Source organism: Sphaerodactylus townsendi, linkage group LG03 (genome assembly GCF_021028975.2).
Source record: "Sphaerodactylus townsendi isolate TG3544 linkage group LG03, MPM_Stown_v2.3, whole genome shotgun sequence".
NCBI classification, from domain to species: Eukaryota; Metazoa; Chordata; class Lepidosauria; order Squamata; family Sphaerodactylidae; genus Sphaerodactylus; species Sphaerodactylus townsendi.
In genome coordinates, this window is record NC_059427.1 from 90,272,502 (window position 1) to 90,286,587 (window position 14,086).

A 14,086-nucleotide genomic window follows, 5' to 3' on the forward strand; every position below is an offset into this window, starting at 1 on the left:
GGGTGTTAAAGGTTGCCGACCCCTGATCTAGCTACTGTACTGTAGATTACAAAACTCCAAAAAGTGTTCATGAGCACCTGTGTACTACAGAAAACTTATAGAAGCAAATTCTTTAATTCTTTATTTTCCAGAACACAGCATAAGAATACATACCAGGTATAGTTGGAAGAAAAAGGCATTCAGAGTCATGGTTATCACCTGATGATGATAATGAGGAACCCACTAGGACCTGTTCGTTCAGAAAGAATATATCTCCTTCCAAGACAGGTAGGCCACCCATTCACATGGTTCATCTTTAAACAATAATTCTGTCATCTTCTAACTGAGCTTCAATTTGTTACTCCCATCCAGACAATATCTAAGTCCAGGCACATGTCCAGGGCTTTTAACATTCAAAGAGAGTAGATCCATAATTGGTTGCTATTTGTATATTTATAATGCTGAATTCCAAAACCATGGATGACATTCCATAGCTGTTTTATACAGATGTTTAAAAGGCAGACAAGTTACAGCCTCATGGGAGCCAACAGGACCATTCCCATGGACAGAATAGTAATATTCCATTACTATCTTCTGTTAGTTGTCAGGAACAGAACAATCATAATGCAGATCCGAATGCTGGCATGCAAGCCATCAATTGCTGCTGAAAAGTCAAGGAAATCAACACCTGCCTATTTCTTAGTCAAGATCAAGCTATTGCATAATCAAGACTGTTCCTGAAAAGTGGTTGGAAAGTTGGAAAGTGGTTTGGATGATCTAAACATCCCTAGAATTAGGAGATTCACTCCAGCATTTTACACAACCATGGAAACCTGGAAGCTAGTCAATAATTGTCCTAAATCAGACAGAACCAAGCAAGGTCCAAGGGGCAGTCTTCCAACCCTCCGGGGATTAAAATCAAGAAAGTTGCCTCTGTAAAGCAGATCACTTAAGAGTGAGTTTCAGAAGAAACAATTCACTTGGTAGGTGTGGCCATGTTGGCCTAGATACTGGAATTAGATTGAAGCTTCTTGAAAACAAAACAACTCAAGATTATAATTAAAATGAGCAAGAATATTTCTAAAAAGAACAGTGACAGTTATGATTAAAATAATAAAGCTAATTCAAACAGACTAACTATTAGCACTGGTTCACTTTACCACATGTTACCCTTTTAGCTAAGGTTCTCCTCCAATATCCAAAGTCTACTCTAGTCCAAGAGCAAGCATGGACCAACAGCAAGTCTGATTCTATAAGTTAGGCACAAAATCAAACGTCCAAAATTGGATCAAAAAACCACAAGCAAGGCATCAAGCAGAAAACTAGAATGCAAATGCTGAACTGTAAGGACAAGGGTCTGAGTTTGCTTGAGCTCAATTGACCAATCAGGTACATGGCTGTTGATATCAATTGACTATATAACCCTGTTCCTAGCCATGGCTCATTCCGCACATGCAGAATAATGCACTTTCAAACTGCTTTCAGTGCTCTTTGAAGCTGTGCGGAATGGCAAAATCTACTTGTGAACAGTTGTGAAAGTGGTTTGAAAACGCATTATTTTGCGTGTGCGGAAGGGGCCCATGAGACCAAGGATGGTTAGAAATGTGATAAGACTAAACTTATCTGCAATGAAGTCTAGTCCACCTCTCATGGGTTTTGGCTCTCATGACCACTAGTAAAGATGAGGTTATGAGAGCCAAAACCTGTGAGAGGTGGGCTGAACTTAGTTTGTGACTTTACAGTTCTCCACCTTGGGACTAAGAAGGGAATCAGGGTAGAAGCTGGTTGACTCCCTGAACCTGGGGCATCTTTTATGGGTTGCTAAAGGTCAGAGCTTGCTAGGTTTCAAGCAGCAGCCAAATTATTTTCCAACTTAAACTTCTCCATTGTAAGCATGAAACCTGAACCAATCATTGGCAGAACAAGAAACTGCCCTCAGAGACTCGATTTCTTGACTAGTAAGTCTTACATTCAGCCTACTACATATAGACAGTAACATGAATGAGATGATTTGAAAATATTTTGGTGTTTAGTTTTTTATTGTCATTATTCAATAAAATTATATATGCATTAATCATATGACTGACCCATTTTCTACAAAAAAATGCTCCAAATGGTAGTGATTCCATACCTTGGGATAGGTGCTACCTATTTCCCTGTTAAGAAGAAAAACTGATAGCTGTGACTTCCTATATGAAGTTCAGAGCCATCTTTGCCATTGATAGACATATGGATACTTCCGTTGAAGAGAACTACGAAGGTCCAAAGTTCAGGTGGACTGATCAAACCCATAATACTGAACAAATTTTCTTCCTCTATCTACTCAGTCACATCACTGCAGAGCTGACCTAATGGCAATCCCTTCCATGGAATAATGAAAGCCATTTTTAGACGTATCTAAATAAAATGGTTATAAACTTTTGTGTGTGTGTAGGTCCTTTTTCATCACTTGAGGTTATATCTGCTAACCACTACTTTTAACTGGATGCTTTTTTGCATCTTTTTTTCTTGTAACTGGGTCAATTACTAGATAAAAATCTTTGCGTTGTCAGAATTTTTGTGAAAAGGAATCTTTTTGCTTAAGATATATGTGAATTTTAGACCAGCAGAAATAACATATTGGTTGCGGATTGATAGAATCTGTTTCCGTACAGTAACTTAACACTTGGGCTTAAGAAACAATGTTTTGGAAATATTAACACATATTTCCAGACTAGGTGAAGAATTGCAAAATGAGCAAGTTTTTTCCATGAGGTTTGGCAGCCAGCAATGGCAAATTGGTTTTTTTTTTTAAAATAAGCATGTTCACATGAAATAGAAATATTTTTGCAGCTACAAATAAGAGCCATTTTTTAAATTCGGGAACCACACATTTGTGTATATTGCATTCTGCTTTGCTGACTAAATATTGAAAATTTGCTTACTAAATATGGAGACATTGTGAATTTTAGTCGTCAATATTTTGCCGTCAAGTCACAGCTGTCTTATGGCAACCTCATGGGGTTTTCAAAGCAAGAGACATTTGGAGACAATGGTTTGCCATTGTCACAGCCCTATTAATGCTTGAAGTTTCTCATCCAAATTGTAGCTGGGGTGAAAGCTGAGAGTGGGTGACTGGCCCAAGCTCACCCAGCAAACTTCCATGGCACAAGTGGAGATTTGAACCTGGATTTCCCAGATCCTAGTCTGAGACCTGAACCACTATACCACACTGGCTCTCCCTGCAGTCAATATATACTGGCATAAAGTAAAACCCAGTTCCTCAAACAAAAATGTAGAATTAACAGGCTGTAATACAAAGTATAAATTTGGTGAACATTTATACAAATGGTGAGCTAAGCTGGAAAGTGTCATAGGACCTTGTGGGCTGGATGATCTAATATTCATCAAGATATGGTTTTGTATGGGGATGAAATGGGGTACCAATCAGAAACTGGTTTTAAAGCTTGCAGTCCCTCTGCATATCAGCAATGTTCCCAAATCCATCATATGTATACCCTCACACTGACTTGGGTAGGCATATGCTTGAGTCATGCTCAGTGACGTAGGTATAGATTTTTTATGGGGGGTTGGGGGTGGGCCATGCCCCCACCCACCCCTGGAGGCATGGCCACACCTCCCCAAGCCCCGTTCCTGGCCTCAGTATTTATAAAAGCAGCTCTCCAAGGCCAGGGACGGCAGACTCCCCTGCCCCCTCCACCAGCTAGACTCCCAGCTGGCAGTCCCTTCTGCCCCCCCCCCCACCGGCAGAAGTTTAGCTAGGGAAATCCACCCCCAAACAACATCACTTTCAATGGTGTTTAAACTAGGGAGCCCAGATTTAAATCCACCTTAAAGGGAGAATCTGGGGTCCCCAGTTAAGACAACATTGAAAGTGATGCTGCTTGGGGGTGGATTATCCCTCACCCTGAAACAACATCACTTTCAATGTTTAAACTGGGGACCTCAGATTCTCCCTTAAAATCCATGCCGAAGGGGGTGGATTTAAAAGGAGAACCTGGGGAAATTTGGGGGGGGGGGTGCCTGCTGTCAGGGATGCAATTGTTAAGCTAGCAGCACCCAACTTTCAGGGTATCTTTAAGAGACCATCCAGTTTTGGTAAAGTTTGGTTCAGGGGGTCCAAATTTATGGACCCTCAAAGGTGTAGCCCCCATCTTCTATTAGCACCCATTGGAAATAATGGGGGATGGGGTACCCCCTTTGGGAGTCCCTAACTTTGGACCCCCTAAACCAAACCTCACCAAACCTGAGTGGTATCATCCAGAGAGTCTCCCAAAAAATACATGAAATTTTGGTACTGCTAGCCTAAAAGCTGCGCCCCCTGCAAGCCAAAAACCAAAAAACCCTTAAAATACAACAAAACCTACAAATGGGGGGTGGAGCTTCGAACATGTAATGAGGGAGGTTGAACCCGAGGAAACCCCCCCCCTCCTTACCTACATCCTTGGTCATGCTGTAGAAATGAGATTCCTTGATATCAGAAAGCCAATGCTCTTCCACAGCAGTCCTAGTTCAGAAACCTGACCAGATCATTGACTACAGGAAGTTTAAAAAGCCACAAGGGCAGACATCTACCTCATGCCCCAAGTAGATGACCTGGTGAAAATCCTGGGAGTAGCACGGTCCATGAACACCCTGGACTTTACCAAAGGTTACTGGCAGGTGGAAATAGACACAACGCTGCCTTTACCAATAAGGCCAGTTTGTTCGAATTTGCAGTCCTCCCATTTGGGCTTAGAAATGCTGAAACCACCTTCCAAAGGATAGTGGATAAGTTATTGTAGGGTCTGGGTAAGTTTGCTGTAGCTGACATTGATGATATGAGCATCTTTAGCCAAAGCTGGGAGGAATAACCTAAAACACCTGGCTATTGTCCTGCACTAGATAAAGGAGGTTGGTCTAACAGTAAAGGCAAGAAAATGTCAGGTTGTCCTGCAAAAGGTCCCTGGGGGTCCATGGCTTGACAGATGTCCAGCTGGCCTCAGTCAGGCCCAAGGCGTTTTCAGCCCTGGCTCCAACTGGTAGAAGGCTCTGTCTAGTGAAACCAGGGCCCTGAGAGATTTGATACAATTCCACAGAGCCTGTAAAACAGAGGTGTTCCAGGAACTGAGTTGTGCCAAATAACAGAAACTTCCACTGGTTTCCAATGATGTACCAGCAAACCTTGGCAGGTTTGGGATTGAGAATTAAAGGTACAGTAGAATACAGCACAGTTTTGAGGGCACCGATTGTGTGGGGGTGTTGGTGTGGCTTTGCAAATGAACTGAACATTGCAAATGAACTGAACATTACAATTTATGGAAATGGGCTGATGGGATAAGTTATCACATTAATGTACACAAGGAAAGTAGTAAACCAGAAAATACTGAATAACTGTAGCAGCTTCAGTAGGTAGATGTCAATTTTTTAATTTGTAAAACACATGAAAACCAATGCAGATTAAGATCGTAGTAATAAAGGTAGATTACATCATACCTTTACAATACTGAAACAGAGGCACAGGGAAAAAGAAAACTTTTTAAAATTTTGCAAGCCAGTTGAAGTGCTGATATAACTGGCTCGAAATATGTCCGGGTGGCACCCTGCATAGTATAATGACAGCAGAAAACAATGACTTTCTTGGTATTCTGAGTGAACTTTTAGATCCGAAATTAAGGATTAGAACACATTTCACTTTCGACATGATGGTGATTCTTGGTGCAGTGTTTACAAGTGCTCATGAACCCGTTGCCACTGCCAGGTCTTTGTGTAGTTTCTGGAGAGGCATGTTACTTTTAAGTGCTATATTCACAACCATCTCTGGCACCCACTAACGACACATAGAAAATGTGTTTATACTTATAGCAATGTGCGCAGCATATGGTGGACACATAAACACTGGGATGAAGTACAGGCCAAAACCACAGCTTCAAATTAAAAGTTCTTGTAATGTCTTACCAGGAAACAATTTAAATTTGACTCTTTTGGATTCTAACAATCCTAAGCCCCTTCTAAGCCCTCAGTGTCATTCTCCTTAGAATGACACTGTGAGACACCTATGATCCTGCATTGAGCAGCGCTTGGACTAGATGGCTTGAGTGGCTTCTTCTCAACTCTATGATTGAAGCTAATTACCACTAGTAATACATTGAAACCAGCACGGGCAGACTTAGAAGGGGGGAACATGAGGAGGCTCAAGCCCCAGGTGGCACTTCCTTGTGATGAATTTCAGAATGCCCCCACCCACCCACTTGCCACTCGCCAGCCTGGTGCACCACCTGCTCCTCTGACTTGCTTGCCTGCTGCTTCAACTCCCTGCCCAACTGTCACGGCCGCTTCACCCACCCATCCAACAACTCACTGCTCACCTGCCCTGCTCTGCCCTGCTGCTTGCTTGCTTGCCCACCATTTTGCCTGCCTGCCCACCAGGCACAGCTAGTTTGCAAATTCCATATGTGGATATACTCATAGGGATAGCCAACACCAAGCACAGAACACTACATGAATGAGATGTTTTGTATACCACCATGAATAATAGAAAATTTCTCCCAAAGTTAACCTGGAAACAGCTTTCAAAAATCCACTTCAGACTGCATGGCATCTAGAGCTCATAGGCAGCACTAGCAGTAAATAATCTTCAGAACAGGACCTGAGATTGCAACGTTTTATGGGTAGAGTTGTGTTGTACATCTAAATCCCATGGTGGGGATGCTAAGCATTCTTTAAGCAATGGCATATCTTCAGCCATAAGTCAGATCCCTAGAAATTAGTTCTAGGGTTCCTTTAACAAACTGATCAGTTTGTTTAGTCAACTATCAACTATCCACAACTTCTATACCACCCTTCCTCCAAGCAACATAAGGTGGAATACATACTGCCTCCATTTTATCCTGACAATTCTTTGCCATAGATTAGGATGAGAGGGATCAACTAACACAGTAAGCTTCAATGAGAACATGAACCTTGGTCTTTTTACTCCCAGCATTGCTACCTTTGACAATCCTGATAAGCAAGTGCTAAATGAGAATTTAATCACAACTAAAGTGTGGATACTAATGGTGCATTTCTTGCCATGTGTTGCAACAGCATGCCAGGCTTTCTTCCAACTGCCCGCAAAAGTGGACACAAGCTACATTCTTCTGTGAAAAATGGTCCTTCGCTTTCTGAGGAGAGCTATTTCCACAGGCCGCTGCTGAAGTGGGGATAATCCACAAGATTTTGGGCTTTTAAGTGGCAGCAAGTTGCTGCATTTTCTTGATAAAATTTTGTTTTACTTAGCCAACAGAAATTATTTAGAACTAGCAGTTAAGCCTGATGTATGAAAATATACAATGGGCTCTAGCAAGTGGGGAGCCACATTAAAATTTCAGAGAGAGGATATTATCCCCCTCTTTTTTCTTTGGTTCTCCCCCTTCTTCTCTGCCTCTCACTCTTCATCCTGTCACCCCTTCTCTTACTTTTCTCTTTCTGCCCTGCTACCCCTGCTCTCTCTTTCAGATGGCAAGAGTGATGTTAATAATTAGATTATCAACCTTCCTGGTTGAATCATTTCAAACTCTTTGTTACTTAGAGGTCAGCTGAGTTATCAAGTGTATTGATGAACCTTGTTGAACTGTTATTTGGGAAGGAGGGAGTAGTGGTTAGTAGCACTGAGTAGCAATGTCATTAATTATTGCTATTTGGAGTGGGTTTTTTTTAGTATTCCTGGTCTTTAGCTAATGTTCTCCTCCTCTGTATGGTTCCCTGAATTCCATGTGTGTATGCTCCTCCTTATGCGTGAGAAACAGGCAGTCTGATCAACAGAGTTCTGCAGTGTTTCACAGACTGTTTGTATAGGGCATACATCATTTGTCACAGTAGGAAGGAAAAAAATGATGGCAACACAGGGGCTCTCCTTTCTACACTCTCAGATTCTTGTTCCACACCCTTGGTGGCTCAGGTGTGCTAGCAGCAAACAATTTTCTTCCTTCTATCCCTCATCTCCATCCCTGCCTGGTGAGGCCTGGTTGCACACCCCCATCCCCTCTCTCCATTTGCTGTCAGCGGCACCTGTTCCTCCTCAGGGGAGACCCACCTCTTCCCCATGTATGGAACCAGCATTGTGCTGGGTAGCAGGTGGCAGAGAGCCCTAGCAGATGTTGCTTCTAATGGCTTCCTTTCAAGCCATGGGGAGCCAGAGCAGTGGCTTTGAACAGCCACCCTGAGCCTTGGTGTTTTCCTCAGCTCAGGAGACTGGTGAGGGGTTTTGGGAAGGGCATATGAATGAGACCAAGGCTGTGCATGCGAAAGTGCATTGCATTTCTTGGGGGCAGGGACGAAAAGTATGCTGGTGATGACTGTTTTGTTAAAGTAAAGGATTGTGGGAGGTGTAGTCCAATTGGCCCCTCTCTGCTTTGAAAAAGGCATCCTCTGGACTCCATCTCCCAAAATCCTTCACTTTAATGAGAGCGTTGTTGGGAACACGGCTTGCCTTTTATAGAGTGGGATAGGCTTTGCTTAACCTACTCTGAGTCTTTTTGCCTGGAACTGTCTTCAGAAACATTTTCTTAATCTCTTAAAACAGAACTCTCACTGTGTTTATTGCAAAGTCTTAATTCCATCCAGCTTAATTATGCCTCAGGATTTTGAACAGAACACTGTTTAAAACAGAAAATGAGAACCCTTAGAGCAGGGGTAGGGAACCTGCGGCTCTCCAGATGTTCAGGAACTACAATTCCCATCAGCCCCTACCAGCATGGCCAATTGTAGTTCCTGAACATCTGGAGAGCCGCAGGTTCCCTACCCCTGCCTTAGAGGAAGAGAAAGTTGAGACTGTTAAGACATACACAAACTTCTGTGGTACACTAGGGACTGATGAAACCAGCGCTGTGACTAAATCTGTTGGATTTATATACCCCAGTGGGCAAGCTGCCAACATGCAGCTGAGTAGACTGAACTCATAGCCTGGCAGGAGAATAGGAACTTGCATTATTCAAGAGTGAATAACAACTAACTTCACAATTCAGCTACATGAAGGCATTCCAGGTTTTGAGGAGTAACAGCATGGCTAATTCAAATGGGTTATGAGTTCTGACTGAACTGCAGTTCGTTGCCTAATATCTTGCTAGTATAATTCTTTTAGGAAACCAACAGTGCACATGGCTTGCTGTAGAGAAGTAAAAGACAAGTCTGTATGGTAAAGGACCCTGATTCTATAGAATCCTGACTCTAATTTGTGGCACAAATAGGGTTGCAGCAACGAATGCAGTGTCTTGTATACTGGTGAGGGCCACAATTTTCCTGCTGTACCACTTTACTACTAAAATGCATTTACACTTGAAAAGGAGAGTGCTGCTTCAAGATCCTTTACTGGCACTTAGGATTAGACACTCATATTTTTGCAGCTTCTTAAAACTCAAATCCAGGGGGAACATAGCTTCCATTGCCATGGGTTTATATCCATGCGCTGATATGAGTAGAATTGGTTTTTATACCTCACTTTTCTCTACCTTTAAGGAGTCTCAAAGCAGTTTGCAATCACAATTCCTCCCACTTCCCACAACAGACACTTTATGAGGTAGGTGGGACAGAGAGTGTTCTGAGAACTGTGCCAAGCCCAATGTTTCATGTGTAGTAGTGGGGAAACAAACCCATTTTATCAGATTACAGTTTGCCACTCATGTAGAAGAGTGGTAAATCAAACCCGGTTCTTCAAATCAGTGTCTATAATTCTTAACTAATATGGCACTGGCTCCAGTGATAGACATCTATTCAGATTAGCAATGGGGAAGAAATAGATGCACAACTTTGGCAGTAGGTAGTAAGCTGTACTGTATGGTCCTAAATTTATCTCAACCAATTTGACAGACTAACAGCTAAACCCTATGCCTGTTCACTTTCAAGTAAGGGCCACAGAGCTTAATGGCAGTTATTCCCAAATAGGTGTGCATAAGACTGTAGTCAGAATTTCCTTTCATATAGCAAAATTCGTAAATTATGATACATTACTCATTAAGAGCACAATACATTCTTTACTAAGTGCCCAAAAGTGGCTGGAGGTGGTGTGGCAAAGCTGCACCACCTTCAAAGGGGCTCTGGGCGATTCAGAAGGGAGGGAAAACAAAAACTCCTCCTCCTGCTCAAACTGCCTTAGGCCGTTTCCGCACGGCCAATTAACGACGGCCTGGGGGCGGTAAAAACGCCGCCCCCAGGCCGCCGTTCGCACAGGCGCCGCTGCTGCAACGCAGCAGCGGCGACCTGGATGCGCTTCCCTCCCCCCAGGGCGGCCTCAGGCCGCCCTAAACAACAACCCTTTAAAGGGTTGTTGTTGGGGAGGAAGCGTCTTCCCGGCGGCGCGAACGGCTGCTGGGAAGCAGCTGTCTCCCGTCTCCGCCCACTCGCGGTGTCTGTAATTAAAGCCTGCTGGGCGTGCAGCCCGCCCACACTGTCCTCCGACCTCCAGGGGTCAGAGGGCAGCATGGGCTGGCACGCAGCACGGCAACAATGCACGGTATCACCATGAAGGGGAAGCGGCGCGTCTGCGGCGTGAGCCGCCTGCCGCCTGTCGCCTCCGCTTCACTCGCTCATGACGGGCTTGCTTCGCCTCTTGGCGGCGTGGGGGCGCAAGGAGGCCGTGCGGAAACGGCCTCTTTGGTGAAACATGCTTAAACCACACAAAAGTGCCGCCTAAGCTGGAAGGGCTGGGGCTGACATTCTGGGGTTGGAATGCTAATGGAAGCCAACTAAGGTCAGCTCCACTCCTGGAAACACCCCAGCTTGCCCTTCCTCATGTCAATGTCCAATTGGGCTGCCAGCACAGCTCCATGATGGTCCTGACCTCCGGGTTTCACCACCATGGAGCTGAGGGGTACCAGTTGCCAATGCCTTTGCCCCCTTGCACCAGCGGAGGGGGCAAACACATCAGCATGGCCTTTCTGCCAGTTCCACAGCCCAATCCCCCCATCTGGATTGGGCTGCCTGAGGCATACAGGAAGTGAGATCCAGGACATCCTCCCTGAGTCTCTTCTTGTATATACTCTATTTATTTATAGGAAATTATGTAGATCCAGCCTGATTTCCCTGGACTCATTGCAATACAACAGTCTGCCTTCTTTCCTGGTCTAAAAAAAGGAGACCACACAAGGAACCAAGGGAAAAGCAAGGCAAGAGACCAAGGGGAAAATATAAAGATCTTTAAGAAGTGAAAAACAAAAATATTTGGTCCTTTCCCTCTTGTCCTATGTGACCTCAAGATTATGGGAGTAATCAACTGGACATGGAAATTTCCAGGAAATATGGGAACAACACAGGCAGACTTTTCCATGAAAGAAAGACATCACAAATGCTGCTCCTCTTAAAGAATATTTATTGCACACCCTAACATTCAATAAAATTGTATATTTAAAAAATGGATCATTGACAATCTGTGACATCTAAAACTCTGGATATTTCAAAGGCACAAGACCCAAAAGGAACTGAACTGGCAAATGGACTATTTCTGCTGTTACAAACCCTGATCAGGAGAGGAAAACAGATGATGGCAACATGTGGACAGAAACAGCCTCGTAGCACCAAGTGTAAAAAGAACTCTTTTTATTCACTATAAGACACTGCCTTTCTTTAAATAAAAAGTGCCATCATTCCATTATAGTAGTGTAGGAGTCATTTCTCAGAAATGAACTGGACTGTACATAAAGAAGTGGGCCGAAAGAAAAATCTGGTAAGTAGGTCAGTTTCAATTGACTTCTGTTCTCCCACACGGTCTTAAAAATTCGTTTCCTCGTTCATGAAACCACTTGTTCGATACTGTGGCAAAACAAAAGCAAAGCAAAATTCAAAAAATGAACATAAGATGTTAAGGAACAAACCACAAAAGGCAACTGAGACGTATGCAAGCAATTGTCAGTTTAATTCCCCATCAGAGAGCACCAGGAAGAAATGACTATAAAGATTCATTGAGTGGCACGTGTCTCCAAAGTAGTTTTTAAATAGGCATCACTCTGCAAACTCAACATTAAAATGATGCAATCTTTCCATGAATGCCGCTGTGTGATTAGAAAGGGAAAAGTAATGAGGTCAGTGGAGCTCCCATCTGACCTATGATTGCACAGTCATACAAGTACTGTGATCTGGAATCTTGAGGAAAGGAGATACAGTTGAATGTCCATGTATGTATGTATGTATGTATGTATGTATGTATGTAATTTATTTAATTTATTTAATTTATTTAATTTATGTACATATGTACACATAATGCTAGAAGAAATGCTGACACACTGCACCCTATATTGGCTGGGGCGAGGGGCAATGGAAGAGTGTTTACATGCCAACGCCATGTGTACTATTTTGGCCACAAGATGGAACCCCACCCCCACCTGTTTTAAAGCTCTGTCAATCCCATTGTAGGCTGAAATTCACAAATGCACAAAAAATAATATTTAATGTATTACTCAAATGTGGTCCTAACCCTAGCTTTCTATGTCCTGCTGCTGCTCTGGAGATCACAGCAGATTATATTTTTGGACTTCAAAATCATGGAGGAAAATCTAACAGTGAGGGAATCTGAATGTGACATCATCCAAAGATGTCAAAATCATGGAGGAAAATCTAACAATGAGGGAATCTGAATGTGACATCATCCAAGAGACAAAATGACAGACAGCTTGTCGTCTGACTCAGGCACGACTAATAATATGTCAGAATCCTACACTATAAGCTCATCCACTGTAAGAACTTAAGAAAAAGCCTTGCTGGATCAGACCAGAGTCCATCTAGTCCAGCTCTCTGCTACTAGAAGTGGCCCACCAGATGCCTTTGGGAACTCCCATGCAGGATGTGAAAGCAATGGCCTTCTGCTGCTCCCGCTCCCGAGCACCTGGTCTGCTAAGGCATTTGCAATCTCAGATCAAGGCAGATCAAGATTGGTAGCCATAGATTGACTTCTCCTCCATAAATCTGTCCAAACCCCTTTTAAAGCTATCCAGGTTAGTGGCCATCACCACCCCCTGTGGCAGCATATTCCAAACACCAATCACATGTTGCGTGAAGAAATTTTTCCTTTTATTAGTCCTAATTCTTCCCCCTAATTCTTATTAACTTGGAGAATCTATTACTCTTACCTTGTGACAAAAGGGAGGATTACTTACCCCATTTACACCCTACTAGCACTGGGCATGCTGCATGTCTTGTTCGGTAATCACCCTCTCCACTCCTGTAGAGATTGTACCAAAATACTGCTGTCCCCTGAAGATGAGATAAAGGTTTTACTAATTTAAGTAAACTGGTTATGTGAGTATGAGAGATCTAACTTCAAATAATATTTGGCAACTTTTCAAACATTTCCTTTGTTTTCCTTTCAAACATTTTGCCACTGCAAGCCAACTTCAGGTCAAAAATCCCTGAAGATTTGGCTTGAACTGTCTAAGATAAAAATTCTATTTGTTCTAGGAATTTGCCAGGATCAAAAGTCCTGCTTCTTTTGCTACCTCTCAGAAACTCATTTGGAGGTGTTCACCTTTTTCATTTAAAGCACTCTTTCTGTTCAAACAGACTAAATTTTTTCTTCAGCAGAATTCTCACTCAAGCAGATCTTGATGCATGCTGTATGATTCCTCCTTGGCTAGAATGGTCAATAGTCTAGGAATTGGTTTTAGTTGCTTTCAAGATATGGTAGCTAAATGACATGTCACTCATTATCAGATACATGAATGCTTGAAAAAATCATGTGACTAATCCAGACAGGAGAAAGAAGCATTTATAGGGAGAGGAACAATGCATCAGAACTGCAACAGCAGTAGCTGGGGAAAGCTAAAACACCAAGCGTGACTGAGAAAGGGGAACATCATTACATCTAAAAATCAAAAGAGGAGAATATTTGCCATAACTGTAATGCAAACTTCAGTGCTTTTTTCCTGATGAGCTCTTATCAAACACCAAGTCAAACTAATAATTCCAAAGAAGTCTTAATCTGTTTGTACGGTTTCATCAAGGAAAATAGCAGTAATTTCAAAACTGAAATTGTCATTTGATTTATCAATGTAAAGCACACCTTCAACTACACAGACATGCAGTGGATGAGACTACACAGACAGAGGCCATTTCTGCACAGCACCAATAAAACATCTTGCAGACATTATAAGAAGAGCCACTT

General features: G+C 42.9%; 1 protein-coding gene across 5 annotated transcripts in view; it reads right to left on the minus strand.

The window, feature by feature from the left end:
- P4HA2 (prolyl 4-hydroxylase subunit alpha 2) overlaps nucleotides 1–14,086 on the minus strand; it is an 85,327-nt gene that overhangs the window by 25,649 nt on the left and 45,592 nt on the right. For 4 of the 5 annotated variants that reach the window (XM_048488349.1, XM_048488351.1, XM_048488354.1 and 1 more), the window contains 2 exons: nucleotides 13,083–13,179; nucleotides 11,286–11,742 (listed from right to left, as the gene is read on the minus strand). In XM_048488349.1, coding sequence (XP_048344306.1) covers nucleotides 11,672–11,742; nucleotides 13,083–13,179 — 168 coding nt within the window. In that variant the 3' untranslated portion in view covers nucleotides 11,286–11,671. Of the gene's footprint in view, nucleotides 1–11,285; nucleotides 11,743–13,082; nucleotides 13,180–14,086 lie in introns of those variants that run through there. The other variant, XM_048488353.1, reaches the window with a different exon arrangement.